Source organism: Labrus bergylta, chromosome 14, assembly GCF_963930695.1.
Source record: "Labrus bergylta chromosome 14, fLabBer1.1, whole genome shotgun sequence".
Classification (NCBI taxonomy): domain Eukaryota; kingdom Metazoa; phylum Chordata; class Actinopteri; order Labriformes; family Labridae; genus Labrus; species Labrus bergylta.
This window is the reverse complement of record NC_089208.1, coordinates 23,742,351-23,769,956: the sequence shown is the minus strand read 5'-3', so window position 1 is coordinate 23,769,956 and position 27,606 is coordinate 23,742,351. Positions and strand designations below refer to the sequence as shown.

The following is a 27,606-nucleotide window of genomic DNA, read 5'->3' as shown; positions in this document are numbered from 1 at the left end:
AAATGTCAAAACAACACGCACATCCAAGAAAGTTTAAGTACTGGGTGCTGGACAAAAATCATAGAAAATGATAGAAAAGGTTCTGGTGTGCGGGCTCAGTACTTTTTCTATTTTCTAAGAATCGGCCCTGAAAGTGAGGACAGGATCCTTGTAAAGATAAAAGTTATTCACAGAGCGTCTCTCGCCTTTTAGAGAGCTCTGTTTGGAGGAGTGAGGAGGAGTTTCTCAAATGGAGAAAAAAATGAAATGTTCTCCAAACACTGAAAGAATATTATAACTGAATCATAGTCGGGCTGCACAGACAGACATTATTCATTCAGACATTTCAATTCATGTTGGACTTTCTAAAGTACAAATTGAGGCTGCACAGTGAGTCCCTCTAAATGTGGTTTCCTCCACAGGTGTATCCAATCACTGATTAAAGGCTCTTTACCTGATGATGTAACAATCACAAGTGGGCGTGTTTTCATACATTTTGTAGGCTGCATACTTTTAAAGTGCGGCTTGAAATGTGTCCCACAGATATGTTAATTTCACAGTGTTCATAATTACATAATGTGTGAATAGATTCTATGATTGGGTCTGATTGATCTCAATGCCAATAATCACTAGAGCCCATTTTTTTTGGATCAACCAATCACAGATTCTGAAAAACTGTGTCTAGCATTGACCACCTCCTCATTGATTAAGATAAAAGTTTCTGTTCCTTCCTTGCTCTGAGAACGTTCCTCAATCACTCCTGAGCTAGGACTCTCTGCTAGGATTTTTTTAAAGCTAAGTTTGGAGCTCTCTGAGAGTTTTCTAAGAATTTTTGTAAATACGAGTCCTGGATGTTGATGTTTTGCAAGTGTGAAAGCACTAAAAGTTTGGTGGTTTGGAAAAAGACTTCAAGAAAAGGCCAAAGGTTTCATAAAATTAAGGAATCCAAATTGTTGTTTTAAAGTATTTACTAGACCCCGACCGATTCATCTGCCAGCAGATAATATCAGCCGATTTTAGCATATCAAGTAACTATCGGTATCTGAGTGTTTTTTTGCAAGTGTGAAAGCCTTAAAACACATTTATGACACAATAGAGGGCTGAGCATGTTTGGCCAAAAGAGAATAGTAGTGAGTAAATTATGTAAATCATTAACTTTGGTTTATATTGTCAACAAATAGACTCCAGCACTCTCAAGCAGCAGCATCTAAAAAGTAACTGAGGGAAAATCTTTCAAAAACACCGGGAGCAATCAATGCCAAGCAGCATTGGAGTTTTTCTTGAGACTCCTGCCGGCCCAAAGCTTTACAAAAACACTGCTCCATTAATCTCTTTCCTATCTGCAAGTAACTGTAATAGAAAAATCTAGCAGATGTGCTGTATATATAAAATGCTTGCTCGTGCAAGTCATAATTCAGAATTATATCGTTGGAAGGCAGCCTGTGCCCGGTTTGCATTCAAGGGAAAATGGAGAGCCAGTGCACTATAAATTACTCCCTCTCTGAATAAACTGCTGTAACATGGATCAAATTGCTTTTTCACTGCAAAGTGTACAAAGGAACAACAGCCCACAACAACCAGGGCTCAACATCTCCTCATCTGGTGGAAGGCTTGGCTGGAAAAACTCTTGTGAAAACAAATCCAGAACAGTACACACAACAACAATGATAACAGCCTCTCAGTGGTACAGATAGGAATCTCTGGCTGCTGCGCTACATTTAAAAGCTACATCTGTTCAACTCCAGCACACATAACAGCCAAATATGCAGGCGAGGGCCAAAACACTCGGCCCAGTCACAGAGAAGCAAACAATAATCACACGATTTTTACTACAGCATTTAGACTTTTCAGCTGGGTTTCAAAGCAAAAGCCCAACATGAAAAAACTCACACAGACAGGGAAAGTTAAAGGGCACTTACCTCCAGAGCCTCCAGGGTCACAAACCCTGTGATGGAGAATCCGTCGATGATATCCTCTTCAGCAGAAGTAGACTCCTTCCGCTTCCTCCGTGGAGGTCGAGGGCGGGACGAAGAGGGCTCCTTGTTGCCCTCCCGCTCTGAGTCGGAGGAGAAGCGGAACATGGAGCCCTTCACATGGTTGTTCCTTATCCCATTTGATCTCCTCCCCTGGTCCCTCGCTGACCTTGACTTCCTCTTCTTGCGAGGGCCGCTGGATCGAGGGCCATCCATGTCCTTCATGGACAACATCCAGATAAGCACTCCTGTTACAGAGAATCAGACTCTTTAAAAGCCAAACAGTGTCTCCTCTTGACCTCCACTCGAACAATAAAACCCCGAGGAGGATCTCCACAATATCCAATCGTGTTTTAGCAAAATGTTAGATCCAAGGGAAGCATGTAATATCCAACAGATGAAGCCTTTTTGTGGTAGTCACTGAACCAAGCTAGGTTCCAAGAAAAGATCCCCAAAGGCGGTCCATCAAATCCTACGACCGAGGTGTAAAATGATCTATTAAACACGTTATCACCAAGCTGTCAGTTCTGCCAGAGGAAGAGCTTTTCAAGTTAAAGCAAATATCTGCTCAGTTAACATGTCCCGCCATGGGGAGTTGAGCAGGTGACACCACATCTTTCTTCTCCTGGAAAGCTGCTCCTCTTACCCAAGGTCAGCAAACTCTCCCTCCTGCAAGATAAAGACAGAGAGAGAAAAGAGAGGGAGGGAGAGAGAGAGAGAGCGACGCATTTGCAACATGTTCACTCAGCAAGTTCAACTGTGCATTAAGTCAATGAGCCATTTTCCAAAAGGTGCTGCAGACTGTGTGGACGCTTGTTGCCATTCTACATCATGCAGGCTGAATGTTTTATTAGCAGCATCCTGGTTTTTTTTTTACACTGTCATGTTATTACACCCCAGGATGAGATGATTATGTGTTGTAAGTGTCTCTGAAGCTTTTGCCAAGCTTGTAACCTAGACTGTCTTTTTAATGATTCAATTCCTTTAATTAATTATGCAGCACATTTCTTTGCTTAGCTACTCCGTGTTTTACACCTCCCTACATGAATATGTTGTTGACTTTGGAAGCTCATTGCTTATTCAAGTATGCAGAGTTTATATATCTGCACAAATGCAAACACAAAGAGTTAAAGTGTGTACATATAACATACTGTGCCACCTGTCCTACTGCAATTTAAACAGATTGCTCTTGAGCTTTAAATACAGTCGTAATCAAATCAAATGCATTAAGAACAATTGGCTCAAGGCTCTGTCCTTCCTCATCTCATTTGTTAGCTCTAATTAATTCATAAAACAAACTTGTTTTAAGTCACAGCACACGTCAGTACAGACATTACAAGTTAAGTTGCATTGATAATGCATGTGGTAACTTCATCAATATTTACAGTTTAAACCTCATAACACCTGAGCTGAACATGTATAGTCTCTTCTTTAATGAAAAGAATCAGACTTGTAAACATAAATGACAGATCTAAGTTGAGAAATGAATCAATACAACGTGTCTCAATTCATTATTCAGTTCTTTCAAAACATCACCTTGGATGCAACACTTCATTCAAACATTACACACATCAGACAACAGTGGTATTTCTCCCTTCCATGAATAAAAGCCAGCCAATAATTGAACAGGAAAATGTCCTTGTGGTTTTACACACACTGTTAAGAAATCCAGACAAATGTCGAAACCCCTTGAAATGCCATCCTGCATTGAACTATAAAGCTTAGCAGAGCATACCTGCACTGTCTGACACTGAAGGCATCTGGCTGCTTTATGATATCAGGATGCAACATTCAACAGCTTGCAGGCTTATTCTGGATCATTCTCAAGGCATAGCCTCCAGTCTAGGCCTAAAGCCACTGAAAGTCATTGTAGTCTGAAACACATATGGCTTCTCTATGTGTCCAGAATATCAATTCTGATCCATTACATCATGGAGAAGGCATTCTATGAAGAGGAAAAACTGAATCAACAAACTGCAGGCTTTTTATGAAGCCTTTCTCTGAATAATCATTCCTCCAAAATGCAAGGAGGGGGGGCATCTGAAAACCCAGAGGAATCACACCTTTTTCTGCATCAGCACACAAACCAAAAGCAATCTGTCACAGTCAACCATCACCCTCAACTTTACATTGTCTCCTTGGACACAGGTTGTCAAGTGATGTAGCTCATCTGGATTCTGCAGCATGCATGTAGTCCCCAAAATGCCCTGCTGCACCCAGCAAAGTCACACAGGTTCAAAACATGCATTTGCAAGAAAAAAAATGGCTTAGATAACAAAGGCACATCCAAAAAAAAAAAAAAAAAGCCAGCATGCCAACATTTAACTATGCAGCAACATTGCAAAAATATTCCTTCCATGCAGATGTTTTGCCTTCTAAAAAACCCCAAAAGGTAAATCCAGCTTTGCTATAATACCGGTCCTAAACCTTTTTATACATATGCCTCTAACCTGATGCCCCATGCCAGCACTTATCTAATGACACACACACTCTGCACAAATAGCTCCACAAATATCGCTGATTTGGAAGAAGAAGAAATAATGCATTCTCGCACTCGCCCTGGCTTTTCGAGCTCAGTAAAAGACTCTTTCCCTTGTCTGCGCTGCTCACAGTCCCTTTTTGTCTGCTGCCTGTGCTGTCAGCAGAGATCTCAGGCTCTGTAATCCAGTTCAGTCCTCAACAGCAGCAGCAGCAGCGAGACTGGCACTGCCTCCTGCTCCGGCTCTCCAAGCTTCATTTTTCCACTGTAAAGATACACAACAAAAGCAAAGCCTCTCTCTCTCTTTCTCTCTTTCTCTCTCTCTCTCTCTCTCTTTTTTATGCTCCAAGACACGTCATGCAAAACGAAGAAATGCAAACCCTTGCGAGTGGGGAGGGAGCGTCCGGACAAGTTGCAGGCCTTCGGTCACCATAAAAAAAACATAGAGCACAAGAAGGTTTTGGAGCTGGCGAAATAGATCCCGCAAAGGAAAACCATAGGGTATCTCCTCCGCCTCCTCTCTTCCCCAGATCCGAGCTTCAGGATCCCGGAGAAGGGGGACCGGGGCGCAGTGATACGGCGATGCCGCAGTGCCGCTTTACAGGCTGCACGCTTCCTCCTCAGCGCAAATAGTGCTGTCTGTCTGTGGACGCTTGGTGGGCTCGGAGTTATAATGAGCAGACGGAAGAATAATAAATATCGGAGTGTAAGCCAGAAAAAGCCTGTATACGCACATATTTTCCACATGAATTAATTCAAAATGCAGTTCTTCCTCTAACTCTTTTTTTGTGTTTGCAAAAAATATTGTGAGTAATTGTAACTTTGGTTTACAAGTAAAACAAAATGTTAAAGATAGATGGAAAATACAAATACTTTACAAAAATAATTGTGCGTAATTATCCTCAAAGAAGCTGTTTACAAAGAGTGATCGAAATATGCATGTATTAGCATAATTAGGCTACTAGAATATTCAGGAAACGGAAAATATGCTAATAGCACCTGTAAACTAGCAAACAGCACTTACCTGTTGAAATGTTTCTTTAAGCAAAAGAACAAAAAGAACAGCATGAATTCACTGTTTGAGTTCAATATGATATCTTATATTATCCAAGCAAAGTTTAAGTTTGAGGCTACATGTCAAACGAAGTCATTTGTATGTATGCTAATATAATATGTGTACGTCTCATGAGAGCCACTAATGCTGCCTTCAAGTGCTCCTCGGAAAAATTTTATGCCCCACTTGTGGCCCAATCGAAATGACCGCATACACGCATTAAAGTGCTCTGGTCAGAAAAATAGCAACAAAGATGGACACTAGAAGTAAGGTTGGTTTATCTTGGCTGATGTTTACTTATTAAAATCAAGTAGTGCAGAGTTTCTTTGTGCTTCGGCGGAATAATGAAGAACATATAATTCAGGTATAATGCATCAATTCAGGCTTCCTATGTAGGCCAGTTGATGTTTTAATTTGTTTATAAGCTTAAACAACATTCTAATTGGCTAGCTAGTTTTATTGCTTGATTATTATTTTTTAAATACTTGGGGGCTTTTTTGAATTTATTGGATAGGACAGCTGAGGAGAGACAGGAGTGTTGGGAGTAGAGAGAGGCGGATGACAAGCAGAAAAGGGCTGAGGTTGGATTCGAACCCACGGCCGCTGCACTGAGGACTATTGCCTCCCTACATGGGGCACATGTAGGCTAGACTATTCGTGGCCCTTTATTGCTTAATTTAGGCTTGTTAGCACGCTTTATGTGTGCCCCTGTTCCTGTTCCAATTGTTGACACAAACATCACAACTAATCCAAATTTCCAAATTTCCCACTCTTAATAACGACTTTGGAGGGCTGTTCATGTGCTCATTCCGGGGAGCACATGAAGGCTGAATGAAAGATTTTGCCTCAGGGACACCCGGGGCCACCTGACATATCCCCCAGTTTTAAAAAAAAGACTGACCTTCTGTTGCAATAAATAATACAACTTTAAACTCCTCTACATTTTTATCTATTTGACATTTAAAAGAATCATTTAGGCTGCCTTGCAAGGACAGTTCTCGTGCGCTCTGTTTTGAGTCATAAAAATCCTTGCACTCACATTATTCAGTTAATTAGACTGATTATTTTCACCTGGTACCATTGGGTTAAATGTGACGGAGCGTCGCAATAATACAGCACATAGAAGAAGTAATGCTATTCTTGCCACATGCAGTGATTGATTTGAGTGTGCTTCACATTTGAGCCGTCATGTATTCATAAAGTAAAGGTTCTGTGGCTGATTCATGAATGCTGCATGATTTACTGATGCTGCTCTGCCCTTGAGAGAGAAACATTATTATGTAAGAATGAAGGTACACTAAATTCACAGAACGCATTACATTCCAGGAATAAATGTGTTCTCACCTGTTGAGCTTGATTTAAGGAGGTATGAGCAAATGTTCAAGGGCAGCACATGTTTCACAAAAACCCCCAAGTATACCAGCAAGTCTATCACTCATCTGAAGATTTAGTGAAATAAACACTGTGATTTACTCGCTTGAGCAGCAACATTGCATACATAAATTATGACGAAATAAACTAAATATTTCTATGAGAGAATGATTTTTCAGATTTTGGATCTTGGTTCGACACTAAAAAAACCATTGGATGTACGTCAGCATTAGGTACTTAATCGTGATGAATTACGGACTGAAATGAATGCGTTAATTTTTTTATTGTGAATAATTGGATGCGTTATTGTCCCTTTAGGAGCACCGTAGATAGTCGTCCTCAGTGTCTCCCTGTAGTCACAGTGATGTAAAAGAAGGACACTGCTGTTTCTCTGAATGTCTCATTTCACTTTAACGTAATATCCACCTTATGACATCACACATTGACCTTTGTTACCGTTTCTTTGAGCTGTTTGACCTCAGTTTGGGATCCCTAACCACTTCCTGTTTCTGTGCTTAACTTCATGTCTTAACCTTTGATTTTTTAAATGTGAAAAAAAATTGAATTTCAAACATGCGATTAAGAATATGATTAATTGCTTTTAACTATTGAAGATTAGCAATTAATTGCAATTGAAAAATGTTTAAGACGTCACAAATGGCTTTTGGTTATTTTGGTGAGCATTTTTACCTTTTTTTATGGATTGAGCTTTGTTTTGACAGAGCTGTGAGAATAACTGATGATAAAAAGTGATCAGTTTCAGCCACAGATATGTCATGCAGTATATACTGGTGGCTTGTCGTCATGTGCACAGAGTGGCTGCCTTGTAGCGGTTGTCACTCCAGCATGACACTAACACATATTGATTTCTCAGTCTATTAAAGCCCATGGGATGAGCATTAATAACGCTGTGAACACAAGCTGTGTGACTTTGTGAGGATCCTGCGGTATCATTAAAGCTCATATATATGACAGAGAAGGACACTCGTCACATCTTGCATGAACAGAAGTCAGTGATAGAGTTACTGTTGCAGTGAACTAGTCCTCTATGAAGAGGGAAACCATGGGTGGGCTGTGTATTTTTAGCCTGGTTTAATGATGCAGAGGCTGAGTGGTGTGCCTCAGAGCTCGCTAAAGTGCTTCAATTCCCTGTCCCCGGTGAAACAGGGGGCCCCGGTGGCCTGTAAGAATAATACCAGGGGATTCACATGCACTTGACCCTGTCTCATCTTCCAGAAGGAGTGTCCTTGTGACAAAGTGGCAGGGCTGGGGAGAGACGACAGCGAGAGGCAGCTAATGCAGCTCTCCCGGCCTCCACTCATTAGGTTGGGAAGACAAATGTGCTGCCCTACCCTCCTCTCTGCCTTCACCATAATCAGCTTTAATTACACCTTCACCCTAACTTTCTCTGCCTCCACAGCTCCATTCTCTCTCTCAGTGCTCCGGCTCTGGGGGCTGATCTACTAGAAATGGGGCTGGTATTTCCGAATCATTTCTTGCACATTTTTGGGTACAATGTCTGGCTGAACACACTTTGAATTATGTTGACCACAAGGCTATTATATCAGTGCATTAACAGTACCAACAAACAGTATCTTTGCATGCACACTGTCTACTGAATGAATCTACTGAAGTATCCCTGTAATGGGTCTTTCATTTTAACATCACATCCTGGTTTAAGAAATCCTGGATTTTCTACCTGGAGTTTGTGTTTTAACAATTAAAAACAAGAATCAGAAAGATACTTTCTTGTTTCAAAGATTTTAGTTTTCGCTTGTTGTGCCTTTATTGTAGAGACAAGACAGTGGATAGAGTTGGAAACCACAGAGAGAGAGAGAGAGAGAGTGGGGAAGAAGTGAACAAGCAGGAAAGAAGCCACAGATCGGATTTGAACCCGGGCTTTGTCGCCTTTTTGAGGACCTTAGGGAACACACACTACCCACTATGCTACCGGCGCCCCTTCCCTACTCTCTTTAAAGAAAAAAAGGACAGGTTTGTAAAGACGTCACTCAAACATTTAAATACAATCAGCCTGTTTAAAAGATCAGTGAAGGTATTTTCAACATACCGTGCAAACCTAAAAAGAGCTCGTTATAGGATGAAACTCCAGGAGAAGTCAATGACAGGCCAACCATTCAGCGACTGGTGTTACCTCGGTGAGAAACAAAACGTGTCTCTCCTGTTACAATCACATTTCTCTTTAATTGCAGAGTCAAAAAACACACACTCCCCTCCCTCTTTTTCCCTTCTTCAGTGTTTAAAAACAGACAGCAGATGGTTGTAATTAGAGAATCTGATGCACAAAATAGAAACAAACACATCCCCATACATTATCTCCCAGCTGCCAGCTACTATCTTCTACCGTTATCTCATTTGTGTTCTGCGTCATCATCTTTATCTCAGCTTGTCAGGAGAGGAGGAGTCTCGAGTGGGATGTAATGACACTTTGTAGCTATAAGTACCCAGCAATTCAACTTGCATTACACTCAGAGAGATCCTCAGCTCATTTTCCCTCCCCCTACAGGTCTGCCTACGAGCTCTATAATAGCCCTTATTACTCGCAGCGTGAGTGCAGAAACAATAGTCCTCACTTAAATATTCCCCTCTATATCTGTGCAGTTACATGAAGTGATATGTAGTCCTCTTACTTTGTTCCGTCTTCTTCTATTCTCTTGTCAAACCTAAATTTGTTGATCTATTCATCAGGGGTGTAGTGGGGACTCCACTGTGGGTGGTTTGGTATTTGTCAAAGGGTAAACGTCCTGAGCCCTGGTGGACTGGTGCTTGGTGCCATGTGCAGAGGCAGTTGTCCTCCAGGTGTGCAGCCCAGGTTCGAATCTGACATGTGGCTCCTTTCCTGCATGCTTCTCCCCAATCTCTCTGTCCCTGATCTCTGACTCTATCCACTGTCCTGTCTCTAAATTTAGGCATAACCCTCTTGTAAAAATACTTTTTTTTTTGCGTCCATACATTTAAAATGAGGCTGCAATGGATGCTTTTGCTCCCTGAACACACATGAATACAATGAAGTCGGAAGAACGACTTCCCAACTCGGAAACGGGGACTGTCCGAGGAGCACCTGAATGCATCATCAGTCTCTGTGTTTCTTCCCGTCAGCTCACTGTCAGACGTCTACCTGTCTGTGTTTCCAGTGTTTTCCTTATGGCTTCTTGTTTGAGTTGGGTTCTGAACTTTTTAATGGCCGTTGTTTTGAATTTGAACTTCCTAAGTAAGCTTTTGTTTTTTGCCTTTTTGTTTCAAATAAGTGTTTTAATTTTGTCATCTGCACTTGGGTCCCCCTCTTTGTTTTTGATGAACTGTTACAATAATAATTTTCAAGAAATAAACCCTCCTGCTGTTTGCCCTAAAACGCCTTCAAATTTAATTATTTTTGGGGCGGGCTGGATGTGTGAATGCATACGTTTAACTGTTTTCAAATCCCCTCCTTACCTTTCCAAAGAAATCATTTTAACTACTATGGGTATAATTATAATGTTATGCATTAGCAGGTACTTTTTGGGTTTTTAATTAGAGACAGGACAGTGGATATAGTCAGAGATCAGGATAGAGAGAGAGAGAGTGGGGAATGACATGAAAGGAGCGATTTCTAACCCAGGCCACCTGCTTGGATAACTGGCCTCTGTACACGGTGCACACACACTAACCACTATAGCTTACCCATTGGCAGGTACTTGATCTTCAGTATAGACTGTAAGCACATATGATTCTTAGACCGGTGAAAAGAAGAAAGCCATCATCTCTCACAGAAACATGAAAAGGGAGAGTATCTGGTGTAAAAATGGACCTATTGAAGAGAACAAACATACTTCTACTAGTTGGCTTTGAAAGGATCTCTGCAGAAATGTTTCTGTTGAACGGCTGGATTGTTCAGTTTATAATACAAGCCATGGTTTAATGTCACTTGTTCTGAATGTCTCTTTATGAACTCTCCCTCATTTGAAATGCCAAGGATGACCTTTCACTGTGTGTTCCAGCTCGGAGAGGAGCTCATTTCCTCATGTATTCTTTATTTTCAGCAGAGTCGATGCACTTAAGTAATCTTTTTTCTCTTGCCTCGCAGCTTCGAGAAGTACTGTAATCTTCCATATCTGTCATCTGTGTAAATAGACCAAAATCACTTCCAAATATACTCTCAAGGAAAAGATATAAAAAGGAGATGGGTACAGAAAATAACTCAAAACCAACATGCTGATATGTTTACCTAAACTGAAGCGTTGTGGAGCCAAAATAAAACACTGCTGCTCGCTAACATTAGAGAATGACAACATGGAATATTGAAAGTGATAGCTGACCCACTAAACCAACGGCACATTTTCAACTAACAATGTTGTCAGAGATGTATGCGCTGCAAACAAAAGAGAGACGTCTTTGAACAGCACATCTACGGCTCAATTACAGAAACATTCAGCTTTGACTAATTCATGAGACGACAAGTTCAACATGGAGTTCAGCCACTTGAGATGAAAGAGAATGATTTCAGCATGCTTTAGTCGTGTTAAGTACGGCCGAGGCCTGAATGAAGCATGTGGTTTCAATTCCAACATCATGAAGTCATGCCGAGTCGTCAGAGGGACAGCGAGGTTGGGGAATGTGATCCAGTATTTCTGCTGTTACAATGTCAAAGTCATGAATAATGAAGGATTCAAATGAAATGCTAAAATGTGGCCTGTGGCCTGCCTGGTGTGTGAATTATGCTTTGGATATGGATCACTTGTGCTGCCTTCTGTCCTCATTTCTCAAGACAACTTTAAACATGAACAACATGCCCATTCTTTCCTTACACATTACCACGAGCAAGAAAGTCTTTGTTCACTTGTTACTTTCCATTGCCTCTAAGTCCCAACCCATTTTAGATGTCTATCGTGCTGTTTGATGGTTCTGCACAAGAGGATAGGAAACATGACGTGATAGGAAACAAGTTCCTTGGTGCTGCATGAGAGGATAGGAAACAAGTAGTTCCTTGGTTGCTCTGCATGACAGGATAGGAAACAAGAAGTTCCTTGGTTGCTACATGAGATGATAGGAAACAAGTAGTTCCTTGGTTGCTCTGCATGACAGGATAGGAAACAAGTAGTTCCTTGGTGCTGCATGACCGGATAGGAAACAAGTAGTTCCTTGTTTGCTGCATGTGAGGATAGGAAACAAGTAGTTCTTTGGTGCTGCATGACAGGATAGGAAACTAGACGTTTGATGGTGCTACATGACAGGATAGGACAGGGGTTCCCAAACTACTCAGCCCAAGACCCCTAAAATAAAAGTCCCAGAGACTGGGGACCCCCTCTATCCCTGAGGTGGTCAAAGCATTTAATGAGAGACAATGATTACAGCAGAAAAGAGTGGAAGATGGCAACCAAAGTCAAATTTACCTTTGCACCCTCAACCCTTCCCCAATGTACTGATTGCCTGCAGACACTGAATAAGGAATGGTTGAGCCTCTGGTTTTCTATGTCTCCTTCCAGTATGACCCAAAGCTCACTAGAGGGATTATATATCCTGTCTGGCCTGGTATTGCCTTGGGATCCCCCAGGAGGAGCTTGAAAAATGTTGCTGGGGAGAGGGTTGTCTGGGCCAACTTGCTTAGACTTCTGATAATCTTTTAAAACTATTAATATTGTTTGTAATAGACTTGATAAAGCTAGGTATGTTTTAGGCTACCTGTGTTTGCAGAGTAGCCTATTTCTTTTATACAGTTAATCATAGCAAATCATAGGCAGGATATTAAAATTAGACTGCTTGTGTTATTTTCTCTTTATAAACTTCAGAAGGAAAATCAAGGACTTTGTATTTCGTCCTGCAGAAAGGTGGGTGCATCGCTTAGTCCTCGAGAAGTATGGGTGTGTGTCTATGTGTGGGGAGGGGGTTTATCTGGAACAGGGAGGCAGGGATATTTTCCAATTACCCGGCCCCGTCTCCCTCCCATTTCACAGGGCAGGGGAGGCAAAGTCGAGCTCGTTTATTAGCATTAGGGGCTTGTCCTACCCCCCCTACCCCCTCTATCTCCCCTCTAGCAACCGTGCAATGCACACAAGATCACCCTAATAGAATTTGTAAGCCTCCAAATGAAGTGGAATTGTAAAAGACAAAATGACATCAGAGGTGTTTTTTTTTTCTTTTAAGAGGGAGAGAGAGAGGGAAGGGGGGGTCCTTTTGGGGGGGCAACACATGAGCGGGGAGTGGTAAAGTGACAGGAAAAGGAGAGGGTAGGAGGGAGGGAGGGAGGTGAATTTACTGCGACTCCATTTGATTCTCATTTCTCTCCCTCTGAAACGAGTTGCCGCCTTGCATTATTGGAGATGAGTCGTTTTACAGTCATTAATTCAGCGGCCCACCTACCGGAGGAGTCCATTACTGAAAGAGCTGTCGTCATCAGACAGGAACCTCAGGGGTGACTCTGCTTTTACAACACGTGTTTCATTAGGTGCCCATAAACACACAATGTAATATAAATATGGAAATTGTTAGCGGTGATAAAAGACAATGATCTGTGCAGCGTCTGTGGCCCTCTGAACATCGCAGACTAGCAGAACGTCCCAGAGGATAAAAGTTTCAATGCTCGTGTTTCCCATTTCAATAATGGAGAGGCATTGTTACCGAGGATTTGGACAGATTACGAGGATCAGAAGGATGATCTCTCTGCAGTATACTCTTCTTCTCAGCATTTTATTTGGTGCCAGAATGATACACTACCTCAACAGGGCGCCATCAAATGTAAAACAAAAGGAGACAATATAAAGAGAAAGTGTCAGACTGCTCAGCATCCAACACCTACAAACAAATCATATGTGTCTCATAAATTTCAATAAACAAACAATAGCGGGGCAGAGCAGTGATTAGTGCGCGCGCCCCATGTATGGAGGCTGTAGTCCTCCAAGCGGGTGGCCCATGTTCGAATCCCACCACTGGCTCCTTTCCCGCATGTCATTCCCCATTCTCTCTCTCCGATTTCCGACTCCATCCACTGTCCTAGCTCTCCATTAAAGGCACAAAAAGCCCAAAAATAAATCTTAAAAAAAATAAAAAAATAAACTATAGCCCTGAAAGAGACAAACTGTGGAGACAGGCTTTAAAAAACTGCTGACTCATGCCAGTCTGGTCTGACTTGAGCTGTGTCTGACCACGCCCCCTCTCTGGAAGGGCTTGGCTGTCTCAGGCTTTCTCTATGCATGTCCTATTGTTTACGGTGAGAAGGCAGACTCAGAGGGCAGAACAAACACCTAGCTGTGGGAGTGTCACCCACCTGGGGGAGGGGCTACTGCCCTTTGTGATGTCATGAAGGGAAAATCTCCAATCAGCCGGTTTGAGCACACATTTTCTGAAAAGTGGAGCAGACTATAGACGGAGAGGATGGACTTTTCTCATCATTGACAAACTATAGGGACACATGTTAGTGTTAGAAAAGTATGATAAAGTGTATTTGGCACAATATATGTGACCTCATTGTTAATGTTTAAACCTCAAAAAAAAAAAGAAGTATTTCCCACCATGATGGTCATTCATTATCACTCCGATCTCCACTATAAAAAGTGGATTTTTTGAGAATCACACATGTTTGGTTCCAGAAAAAGTTAGAAAACAAGCCAAGCTGTTTCTCCTCCTCTAATATTCTCAGGAGTCTTTGCAGAATGTGTACTGCTTGCGAACAACAAGATGCTCCATCTGTAAAGTCTCAGCATGTCTCGGCCTCGATTGCTTCCATATGCCAGCTGCTGAAAATATCTGTGTCTCCACAGCGCTGCAGTTTAGACGAACTATACTCTCAGGGCACACTTTCTTTTTTTATTGAGATAAATGACAACTCTGTGAAGTATTTACAACATCAGCTCCTTCCTCATGCTCTAGGATGCCAAGAGCTGACAGCCACAGGGAGAGAGCCAAATCTGTGGTTGTCTGCAGAACAAATTAATTTGGATCTAAATTATAAAAATGTCGTTTGGCTAATAGGAAGTGACTGACCTCTGTTCAGAACAAATTACATTTGGATTGTGTGGGATGGAGGTCAAATGAGGTTAAATGGTTCAACCAGCAGTTAGAGGGAGGTTTGATTTGGAGCTGTCATTTCATAGACACACCGTAGTCTCAGTATCTCGTTAAGAATTACAAATCATCAAGTAAAACAAGGTATCCCACATTTGTCTGTGAGGACACTTATAAAAACTCAACCATAAGCATACAAGGAAGTTCTCTCCTACTCTCACTTGAACATTTGTTCAAACTGTTTCAGACTGATGCATTGGCAAGAGCGGGCTGCAAGGATTGCTTAAGAGACATCATGAAGCATAAATCCTGATAAACCCTTCATGAAGTCGAAGCGCAGAAAGAAGACCAGAGATAAAAATGGTTACATCCAAAGCATGCGCTGTGGGAGGGACAAAAAGCAGTCATGGAAAGTTGGAGCTAAATTTATAACAAATACACATATTAGCAGAGTCGGCCTTAAAAATAGAACAGGATATTTGCAAATCAGATATTGCAGCACTAAAGACACTACAGTGATTCAATAACAGGAATAGCAATTTTATCATAATAAGGTGCATTTCATTAAAGGTTAGCTCAATGTCATGAATAAGATGCAGAATTCAAATCAATAAACACCTCAGAGCAAACATCAATACCAACACAAGTGATCATACATAAACACACACACATACACACATACAAAAAGAAGCTATTTGTGTGCTTGGGAGAACAGAACAGTGAGAACAGTTTTGAGTTTAGCTTGAAAAGCAGAGACAGTACTGATGGCCCTCAGGTCAGCAGGACGTTTGTTCCAGAGAGAGGAGGACCACAGTAACTAAAGGGCCCCTGTCTGGACTTTGTGAGTTGCAAAGATGGTAGATGGTAAATGGACTCCAGCTTTCTGGTCTTCTGACTACTTAGAGCTCTTTTACACCGCAGGACACACCTACACATTCACACAGTGATGGTACAGCTTGCTATGTAGTGAGACCATCAGAAGTAATACCATTCATAAGCCGAAGACGAAGCAGCAGGAGCAACTTGGGGTTAAGTGTCTTGCCCAAGGTCACATTGGACATGTGGCTGCAGGAGCTCGGGAGAGAGAGAGGGGGGGGGGGGGGGGGGAGAGAGGAGCCACAGGTTGGATTCAACACCTGGGCCTCCTGCTTTGAGGACTGCATGGGCTCCTTACATGGGGTACACTCACTAACCACTAGGTTACCCACCATTACTCTTTTTTTATTACATATAAAAAGGTTTCAGAAGAACGGTTGCCTAATGGTGTTGTTCACATCAGAAGAAAAAAAATAACTCAAGCATTAATGTCAAAAACCTTACAGGGAAACACTTGTGTCCATCCATCAAAGCGCAGCGAGGTGATTTATTCTGAAGGTGAGGTACCGCAGAGTTTCACTGCGAGGAAGTCAAGCTTCTTTCACCTCGCTGTCTGTGTGAGTGAACAGGTACACGGTTCACAGGGTTTTTCTATCTGCTAGCCGGGGTAGACATTGCAACACTTTAAAAGCCTCTCCGCACTGAACCAAGTGTGTAAAACCACACGAGGTAAAAACAGATAACTGTGCAGCTGTTCAAGGGTCTCCGAGAGGGTTTGTTTTTCTCCTTACAGTAAGTGGCCCTCTACTGATAATGGCCTCTGCCTGGAAAACAAGACACAGGGCAAAGACACCCACTCATGTAGAAGAAGAAGAAGAAGAAAACACAAACAGCACAAAGCTAATTGGGGTTAATGCCATTTTTATTACCGACATTTGCTTCTTTGATAATACATCTGCATCTGTTTAAATACTTCTTCCAGCTGGCAGAACATGAAATTAAATACTAAAGATCTATTCTGCTGAACCAGATTTAAAAACATACATATAATGTTACGATGTTGGATGTCCATATCAAACCACGGCACTGTTTTTTAATGACAATATACACAGTTGTTGGTGTAATCCTTGGTGGTTTCCTGCTGCTCTGAATGAGATGTTTCGAGATCTTTGCAGGACTTGGCCAGATCCAGACTTCAGGTTTGGCAGAGGTATACTGTACTCGGGCAAAGCAAAGTATCGGAGCTAAATAGCAGTTGTAGGACAAGCCCACCCAGCAGCTCTTTCAAGAACACGCCCTCCTTGAAGATCGTTCCAATTTTGTTGTGACTGCAAACAGAGCTGGCCAATCACATGAAAGTGGGCACGAGGGGGGCCTTAAAGGGACAGCAGCTGAAATGAACCGTTTCAGGCAGAGGCTGAAATGAGGGATTTTACCAACGGCAGTATCAGATAAAAAAGGAGGATTGGTGAGTTTAACAGATGTACTTTTAAGGATTCACTTTTAGGGGGACTCCTTCTTAGACGAAGAAACCTTTACATAGAAAGAGCTTCTTCATTTCTAAGATTCATTCACAGCTAAACTGCTTATTTATCATTATTCTTAGATTTCCTTCATGAGAATGTACAAAAATGATTGCATGAAGATACAGAAGCCACAGATAGTTCCAGTGACAGAAAGGCACAGAGCAGCTTCTGGCTGTTATCGACCTCAATCATTGATCTCTGTTTCTTCCTCTATTTGACTTTGTTGGCCTCAACTTTTCTTCCAGGCCAAGTGACTTAGCCAAGGAGGACTGTATTGATGCCGACAAGGGCAAGCAGCCCGACAAACTCAAAACAAAAGACAAATCTAAACCCAATAGGACAAGTTCAACAGAAGCACAACAAAAACAGGCTGTAGAGAGAAGAATCAACATGTTGACAGAAAAGGCACTGATAAGAACAAAATCCTACAAAGTCTAAAAGTCACAAAACTATTGCAACAGAAAAAAGCGGAATTGTGCATCTTGGTGAACAAACAGCTGGGAGCGCCTGTAGAGTGGGACTGCATGTGTATTGTGGCAACAAAATAAAGAAGTGGGAAAATGGATTTGAGAAAACATAGAGCTCCTGCCATTGCTTTGCTCCAAGATGAAGAGGGGGCAAATGTCATAAAAAGGAGCAGCCAATGAAATCAATTCGGCCAAAACTGAAGAGCACTGCGACTTGTCATCTTGAGCTTAAAATTGGAAAATGCTGTAAGGTTTATACTCGCCCAAAAAGCCGCTAGAAAAACTTGTAGCGCAGTAGTAGCGTTTCTGTGTGATCGGGCTCTCACATCTTGAACAGGAGTTGTCAACGGCACGAGTGTCACCGGGAGCAGTAAAGGAAAAATTTAGAAAAAGATACATAAGAAAAGGTGATCACAATATCTTAACCTTTAATCATTTAAAGACGCAAACATAAACCTTTAATAAAGTTTTATTTCTCTCGTCAATGCAGTGACATAGTAGCAGATTGAAAAAGTGCTTCTAATGAGTGCCATTAACATTTAACACGACGTCTGACTTTCTAACTCTGCACAGGGAAACTCTGCAGATCATTTAAAGAAAAATTACGCTCTATTAACCAGCTTTGACTCCTTGAAATCACAACATCAAGGGTAACCATGGTGACGGGCCTCAGATCTTATGTAAAGTGCACAGTATGTAAAGATTTGCTCTTCATCTTATGAGCGTGGAGGTTATGATCACACACACAGCTTGTAACTAAACACTGCCCCTCTCTCAAGGTTTGACAGCTTTAACGCTTTAATGAATTCATCTTGGGGAGAAAAAAAAACGAGAGAAAGAGATTGGTGGTGTATTTCATCTTGACACTTACATTAGAGCACTTTTTGAGAGGAGTGCTGGAAACAACACAGCGCAGCTCTGAATGGCAGGTGACAAAACAGAAAGGATTGACTGCCTGTGACAGACGGATGATGAAGTGGTCCAGCCTGACAAAGAGACCAGAAATACTGCAGGCTGTCTTTTCCTTTCTGCCAGACTCTAGTGCATCCGTGTTTTCATTCCCAAGTCGTCAAAACAGCAGCCGGATTGGTGGAAGGTACGGTATGACACTTCAAGTACAAATATAGTGTCATTTCAGGGCACAGGGTTTTTAGATTTGGTGTGAGGGTCAGCTGATGAACCTACAGAGCATAAATGTCAGTTTAGGGCAACCATCATAAACTATACATACAAAACGTTTCATAATAAACATACATATCTAATAATTACCATACCTAATGTAATTATAATATAATTGTCATGGTTCGGGTTGAAAAAACAAAGAGGAGGACCCAAGTGCAGAACTGAAATGATTTATTTTAAAGGAGCTCTTAGACTTATTTAAACTAGTTGAAGAGGATATGTGACCTTTAAACCAACAACATGGACCTTTTCTTTCACATCATTTTTGTGTCTATACATGACTATATTCAGACTGTTTTGCAGTTTACCACATGTAAATAATTGTACTTACTTGACTGCTTTATCTTGAAATCTAACCGTACATTGTGAATTTATCTTGAGCTAACCTGACTCCCGCTCCTTCCATAAACCAAACTGACATATTGTCATATTATGTTATTTGGTGAGTTGAGAGTGAGAAAATGTTGGCAGTGCAGGTCTTAAGCAAAGATGAACACCCCTGTGTGACTTTATCAATAAGCCATCCATCATTAACTGTAGCTGTTTCATACTCCTGAAGGATTGATGTTAGGGATTATTAGATTCCATCCAATCTCTCCCTGCAGTGATAAATCCAGCTCTCTTACCTTTATGTCTGGACTGAATATCATCCGGGGAAATGGTATAAGACCCTGCAGCCTGAGAGACTGTGTGAGATCCTGTTACACCATGTAAAAGTCATTTTAAGTGTGTAAAAATCTCAGTGGGTATGTCCACCCATATGTACAATAGAGAGGCTGAATTATTTGAGCTCAGCCTGGAACAATAGATCTCAGGAGGAGAGCTGGAGACAAAGCTAGCGCCGGTTGCTTAGCATATTAATGAGAACCATGCTTAAACACTGTGAGCATACCATTAGCCACACACATTATAATTCTCCCAACCACATTTATCGGAGCCAACTGAAATCTATATCCCGCTGTTCTTTTAATTGCTCCATTCGAAGAGGTCCCGCTGCCTCGCTTGTAAGGTCAGCAGCACAGCTGTTGGAGGGTTTTTCGGTGACTTGAGGATAGCAAGTTTCAGAGCCAAGCAGACAGAGGGGAAGATGATTGTATTATATGTACATCAGGAGGTTTATAATTAAAGAAAACTGTAAGAACAACAGAAATAAACATGACCAACAAATTCAGCTTATTCTGTGAATCTAGAGTCTGTTGGACCCAAGGCAGGCGGACCCCCAAGGCAGGCGGACCCCCAACGTGGCGTATCCTTTTGAGCTTCAAGGACCATTCTTCCCACTTCTCTCTCATCTTTTGCTGTATGTAGTCGTCATTATTGTTCCCTCTGTTCTTTAGTTTGTTGAACATATATTGCCCCAGTTGCAGGATGCATTTGTCATTCTGATCAACACGTGACACTTCATCATTGTTGATGTGGGTAAGAATATTCTTTAACCCTTCCTTCACTAACTTGAGACCGTTGGGTGTGGTGAGGGTACACAGGGATCGAACTCTCTTTCTCCCGACCTGGGGTGCATCCTCTTTTGTCTTCTCTGGACAGATTTTGATATATTTCCACAATGTTTCCTTTTGTAAAGACCTTGACAGTAAACACAGTCAATAAAATCTTCACTACGTGAGTATCATGGTCGGCTGTGGCTCAGTTGGTAGAGTCGCCACCGCTCAACCGGAAGGTTGAGGGTTCGATCCCCAGCTGAGCAACATGTCCATTGTGTCCTTGGGTAAGACACTTAACCCTGAATTGCTCCCGCTGCTTCAGTGGTGGTGTATGAATGGATTAGTTACTTCTGATGGATGATACTACATAGCGATCACTATATAAGCTCAAGTCCATTTACCATTTACTACATCTGGTCTATGTTCGATAATGTGCAATAAGATGTCCACTTCCTTTCCTCACCACATTTGTATTGTGGGCAAAGTTTCCGCTGTTCCTTAGATTCTCCAGCCGGTCTCGCCGTTCTTTGGAATCTTTTGGATAATATAATGCTTTTCCAACCTCTGATTTGTTGCAATGCACAGTTTGAAGGTGTCGTGCGATTTTCGATGTTGTCTTGGAGCATAAAAGGCAATAGTTCCTCTTGTCATACACTCGATGTGCTTGAGTAGATGTGGTACACTTGAATTGAGCTTTTTTCTTTCTCTGGGCAGACTGTTGAGCTGCTGTCTTTCTCTCCTCTTCTTCCTTACTGCGTAGTCTTCTTCTCTGCTACTTTCTTTGTCTGCCCTGTTCACAAATGCTGTTATTAATTGGGGAAATCTTAACCTGTGTAGTGTGTTTTCAGGGTATGCTGTCTAACCGCGCACCCTTCAGCCCTCTAATATTTTTTTTCTGAATCAGAATCAGAAATACTTTATTAATCCCAGGGGGAAATCCGTTAAATTTGTTTTGCATGAAGTCTGAGTGAGCTGATGTGAGAACGCAGCAGGATATTATCAGGAGAATTTACAGTGAGTGAGTGGGAGGGGGTGGTGACGTTTAGTTAGTGATGCACGACCATAGACTGTCTACACGCGACCAGTGCGATCCCTGTGAACGTAATGAACCTGCTGCATTATGTTTCTGTTCTCCAGTTTGTTCTTCTCCACTCTTTTGTTGATATTGTGATTCTGTTGAACTACACGTAGCATTGATATAAAGGCAAATACTCTTATTATAGCGTTGTATAGCAGCCTCTGTTGCTTTGTCCGACACTTCCACATTGTCCTTTTTATGTCATATCTTGCCTCAGGAGACCCCCCGCAACCCCCAGGCATCCAACAGGGTTAGTCTCCTGCTGTGAGGTCCATGTGTGAACAAGCAAATCAGGAGACTTTCAGGGGCAGTCCTCCTGAAATTCTCTAGAATTGTCAGAAGTGAAAATATGAAAACAGCGTGTGTGTGTGTGTGTGTGTGTGTGTGTGTGTGTGTATCCCTGAGTGTACACAATGACCTGACGGCAGTGCATTTCTTCCTCTGAGGTTATGACTTCAGATCCATGGGCTTACAGGGGGTTCAGATGAGACAGGGTGTTGAGAGTAAAACCATACATCAACTGAGAGGAGTGTTATATCATCAAGGAACACAAGCAGAAAGCCTGAGGAAACAATGCAACACAAGGGTGATTAAAGTCAAAGAATGATGAACAAGGGAGAAGCTGGGGTTGGGTTAAGATGAGAAGACGATTACAGTGTGATTACCAAGACAATGAGCGTTACTATTAACAGAGCGCCAACAAGGCAGGGTAATTAGCTGAGTAATCAGAGGATCTCCAATTTAATGTTTAAGCTTAAGAAAGCAGCGATCACAGCGATAAAAAGAAGTGGTGGAAGCTGGAAGACGAGTGTGATGAACTTTTATTTTTTTACTCCCTATCACATCCAGTGCTTACTGTAGCCTGAAATAATTTCCCATCAGACACTGCTGCAGCCTGAAATATACATTCAGGCTTCATCTGAGTGCACATACATATATATTCCTTTCCTTTACATCCATGCTGACAAATAAGCAGAGGTGGAGATTTTCCATTTCTTTTCCCATTCTCAGCCCGTCCTCTCTGAGATGACAAGATGTCAGTCATGTTTTATTCAGTTTTATCCACGTCCTTGAGCAGAGCAGGAGTCTGCAGACAGAAACACAGAAAGACAGCTTCATTTTATTCAGGAAAGAAGAGAGAGAGAGGAAAAACAGGACAGGATGAATACGCAGGTAGCTCTGGCTGTTATGCAGAGCTCGTTTTTTTAGTCCTTGATGGGCAATGATGCACTGGTATTGTTTAAATAAGACGTTTGAAGGGATGAATTGTGTTGTCAGAACATATGAAATGAGGATAGAAACTTTTTCTTCTGCTAAAAAGGCATGATGTTGTTCAGAGGGGAAACTTTTTACACTTGACAAAATGGAGCTGTTCCTGAAACAAGTTTATAAAATACATATCCCATCACATTTATTCAAGATTTTAGACCTGATTGCAAATGCTTTAATTTGATCATATGCACATGATGTCTAACATATGCAGGGATGGCTGCTGTAAATGGGCTAGCAGTACAATAATGATTATCTAATAACTTTCAACAGATGTTTTAACTTGTGGTGGGATGTAGACTAGCAACTAAATCACAGTTACAAGCTAACATTTCTATAGGGGAGGATTTATTACAGCCCCCTTGATTTGCTGATCATGTGGGCTAAATTAATTCAGCCCACAGGTTACCCACTTTTGACCAGTGACACCAGGGCCCGGTCCCCAGCTCCCTGGTGGGCAACCACCCCAAATGAAAGGTAGGGGAAACTCTGTATATTTCACACAGATCAAAGATCAGGCTCGTGCCTTCACCCGATTTTCCGTCAACTGCATATAGTGTGAGACAAAAAAAGATTACAACATGTTATTTTCTGCAGCGTATAGGCTACATGACTCGAAAGGCCGTTATCTGAAAAGATCGGTGGTATGACAGTTTTTTAAGAGGAGGGAAAGCATATTAAATGATTTGTTTGAGATACAAACATTTTATAACAGGCCGTGCAGTTTTCATCCTCTGCAAATTCTCCATACTTTTTCAGGTTACAACTGCACATTTATATGGATTTTATTTGGCTTGATTGCAATGGACCAGCATCAATATATAGTCCACAACTGTGAAGGAGGTTGGCACCTCGTTTTGTATGCAGCGTGTGTGTTTAATGTGTGTCTGTCAGAAAGAATGAGAGAATTGCAAGCTATCATAACAAAGCTGCTGTCAAATTATCCTTTCATTGCAATTACACCGCCATGCATTTCACCGCTTGTCTGTTAAGCAATAGCCCGCTGTCTGCTGTCAAACCTTTGCCCGCCCCCTCCTGTGTGTGTGTGACAGCGCTACAGCTATAGTTCAATGAGCCAGGTGTGTGTGTGTGTGTGTGTGTGTGTGTGTGTGTGTGTGTGTGTGTGTTAACTACACAGCCCTGCTAATGTAATGAGCTGTCAGAGAGAGATAGCAGCACAGGGAGAGAAAGGTGGGAGGAGTGACAGGGGAGGAAACAAAGCAGCAGAGGGGAGGCTTGGAATTGCTGCATAATGCAACGGTGCATGTTGGTTTGTGCATGTTGCATGACGTTAAAACGGTAGCAGAATTAAAGCATCTTATGTCTGTCGAATCCAGAGCTTTTTGTAAGAATGGAAGATTTTTAAAAATGCCTTCTACAAAAATCCTATAGGAAAATTCATACTTTACACAAGAGCAGAAATTAGTCTTTTAAAACACTTTACAGGGAACTATTTATTTGACGAGTCATTTTGGCAGTGACACCCTGATGTTGCAAGTTTTATGAGTGCATTAATAGAAAAGGACCCCCACTGTGAACGTCCCTGCCAAGCTGACTGTGTGTCAAGTCCTGCCCGTCCTGTTTAGCCAGGCTCATGCTCTGATTCATGTCAACAACCTGCTGGGAGCTGAATGAAAAGGTTGCCGCTGCCCTTGTCTGTTCAGTGCGCTGACCTCAGCTGTGATAGGGCGAAGCTGACAACCCTTCTTACTCATCATCAAGGAGGAAAGTGAAGGAGACGTTGACCCTGCAGACTGGAGTGCTGCGAGAATGAAACATAAACTGGAGATAAATGTCAGCCATCACAGACAATGTGAGCTTGATGGAAGATGATATTGCCAGGAATAAAACAAGTTTGAGTTATTATTGGTGCATGTGTGTTTGTTTTGCTCCCCTGTACACTGTGTGGCTTCCTGCTGAGCTGCAGACAACAGGGAAATGTCAGTCTGTCGCAGCACTGTACAGTCATGTGCTGGAGTAAGAGGCTGCATCACCAAGTGTTTCAAATTCAGCAAGATAAATATTTACTTACTTTATCATGGAAATATGTCTGTGTCGATTTGGTTAAAATAATTCATTTGACATGAACATACACTCAGCTATTTGTGGAAATAGAATTTAAGAATTGATGTGATTTCATTGGTTTCTCGCTTTTTGCACTTATTGGATAGGACAGCTGAAGAGAGACAGAAAATATTGGGAGGAGAGAGTAGAGAGACGTAATGCAGAAAAGGCCAGAGGTCTGATTTGAACCCTGCATGGCCGCCCAGATGTGGACGATAGCCCCCGTACATGGGAGATGCGCAAAATTACCACAAGGCCATCGCTGCCCCCGTCTCTCATTCACTAACAAATGTTCAAGCTTTGATCACTTTTGGGCTAAATCCATAGACTGTATACAACATGAATGTAGACTCTGTGACGTCACCCATTGGTTTCTGAAGTGGAGTTTTGAAGCCAAATGATGGTGGTCACCAAGTTGGAAACGACTTCCCCTTTTCCCCTGACTGGATACACAGCTTTTTTTTGTTGTCATCTGCATTTGCTGTTAAAGGCAGGGTTGGTCATTTTCTCCAGATCCATTTTTTAAGATTTTGGTTGAGACTGTCTTTAGGTCCTGACAGAAATTAATAACTCATGTTCTCTGAAAAAGGAACAAAGTAAATCCGTCATCTATAGCAGCTGTAAGTCTGTAAAAAGCAAGATATGAGCTGAGGTCCGCTTCTGGAGCAACGACGCTCGTGCATGTAGGTGAGGGGCGTGGATTTTTAAGGAGCACAGAGGGGAGGGGGTGGTTGCAGACGGAGCATTGAGGGAATGCTACTTTTAAAATCATGCTAGTTTTTTGAAAATTACCAACCCTGCCTTTAATTGATCACTTTTGTTTTTTGCAACTTAACAGCACATTCCTGTTTGGGTTTCAGAATTTTTCAGTTGAAGGGACTTTGCACTTTAGGACACTAGATAAAGACACTTTTGACCATATTGTTAGGAATTAATCATTATCCTGTTAACTCTTTACTTCTCCACAACACACAAACCATTGTTGAAAATCATCTTATGCATCTTGTCCATCTCAAACCAAAAAAAATTGGAATCAGTTTTTCCACTGAGACAAACCCCCTCAGTCCTCCTAGTCTCAATCTTCTTTGTTGATTCACTTTTAAATGTTAATGAACATGACATCACAATTTTATGATGGGTTGGTGTTGATTTTGGTGACCAGACAAAGTTGTGCCTTGTATCTCTTTGCAGGTTGTGTCTTGTACATGTGTACCCTATAGTCTTCTTCAACAACAAACTCTCACCCTGCTGTCTCAGTCAAGTCTATCACTCACCGCCATGTAAAAAAAAGGGCTGTTTCTGCAGCACACTGTTCATCACTTTGTCTGACACCTACCCTGCGGCAGTGATTTCAAGCTCTGAAAATAACCATATAAAAATAATCAATCTCATTGCTGATGGTCTTGTTTCCTTTTTTAGGTCCTACAGAGACATCAGTATTTTATTCAGTCTGTTTCATGTTTCAAACTCACCAGAACTTTAAGGTGATTCATCAGAAAGCAAGAAACCCACAAATGCTCCCAGAGATTTTTCCTCAGTGGTGGAAATAATTGTCCACAGTGAAATTGAAATCTCATCAAGTTCACTCAATTGATTGTTAACCATGTTGAGTTACACCATAAAGACATGTGTCTAAACAGTCTGATAGCCCTCCTGCTGTGATGTGAGAGAGACAGACAGTCATTTTCACACATGTACACAAACTCAAGTCATCAAAGCACCCACAGGGACGCGTCGGTCTCCCTGTGATGGCTTGTCTGACAGAATTAACACCTCTGGAAAATAATAATCCCTCCCTCTCCAGCGCGATCAATACACATCTCATGTAAGCATGTTGCTGTGTGTTTCCAGACCGATGCTTCTGTAAGTGCCTATGCATCTGAGCCGATCACTGCAGCGCATGAATCGCTCTGCATACATTGACTGAAACAAGATAATGATCATGTGAAGCTATGCCTGCATCCACACGTCACACTCTTTGTCCCCCCCCTCTCCCCTTTTGCCTCTTTTCATAAAAAAAAAAACAACAACACCCTCTGATTTCCAAATTTACGCAATTAAAGCATAAAAAGCCCCAAAATAAATGTAAAACTTACATAAATTACAGAGGGTATGAACCAGTGAACTTCTCTCTCTCGCACACTCAAGCTCACGATGAGGATTTAATAGTCCCTTGACTAGAGAGGTGGAGAAATACACTTTCGCGGCCTGTCTGAGTTTTTTCTGTGTAGGAAACAATGGGTTGTATAATCTTGAATTGCATTTTTAAAGACAAAATCTTCAAACCTCATGCAATCATAAAATTGAGGGACTCACATTTTTAACAGCTTCTGAGTGAACCACGATGTCACTGATGTCTAACATTTATAACCTTCCACTGATCGGGGTGAGAGGACAGTGGGTCATTTTGTGGTTAGTTCAGTAATGACTTTGAGCTTCTTTTCAACAATCAGGACAAACTATTTAAGGGGAAGGCCTATAGATTTTACTTTCAGGGTCAGCTTCAGGTCTTTGGGAGTACTACTGCAAAGGGAGAGAAAATGTGTACAAAGGCTGAAGCTCCGGAGGGAGGTGTGCAGAATCTGATAAACATCGAGTGGGTCTGATGAAATCTGTGGCTGTGGAGTTAGAAAGGAGTTAGCTCACTAAATCTCTGTAACCTAATCCTCAATTCTGCTCAACACAGAGCAGCTCCAGGCTACATTAGCCAATAGTTAAAGTTGGCATCGTGTCAGAGTTGGAGGTGGGGCGTCCCGTGGGGGTTAAAGAATCCCTTCCCCCCGCCATCGATAATACTAACGTGCATATTTTAAACTCTGATGCTGGCGCTTACAAGCTGTCATGTCCCACATTGATCAATAACTGCCAATTGACAAAAAACGAATTAATAATCTGAACAGAATGGGATGGAATT

At 41.8% G+C, this 27,606-nt stretch overlaps 1 protein-coding gene across 6 annotated transcripts in view; it reads right to left on the bottom strand.

Annotated features, from left to right (window-relative positions):
• Positions 1–4,969, bottom strand: part of auts2a (activator of transcription and developmental regulator AUTS2 a) — a 342,153-nt gene extending 337,184 nt beyond the window's left edge. For all 6 annotated transcript variants that reach the window (XM_029276886.2, XM_065962928.1, XM_065962931.1 and 3 more), the window contains exons 1-2: positions 4,812–4,969; positions 1,899–2,621 (exon numbers count right to left, since the gene is read on the bottom strand). In XM_029276886.2, coding sequence (XP_029132719.2) covers positions 1,899–2,186 — 288 coding nt within the window. In that variant the 5' untranslated portion in view covers positions 2,187–2,621; positions 4,812–4,969. The remainder of the gene's footprint in view (positions 1–1,898; positions 2,622–4,811) is intronic.
• Between the last annotated feature and the right edge of the window lie 22,637 nt (positions 4,970–27,606).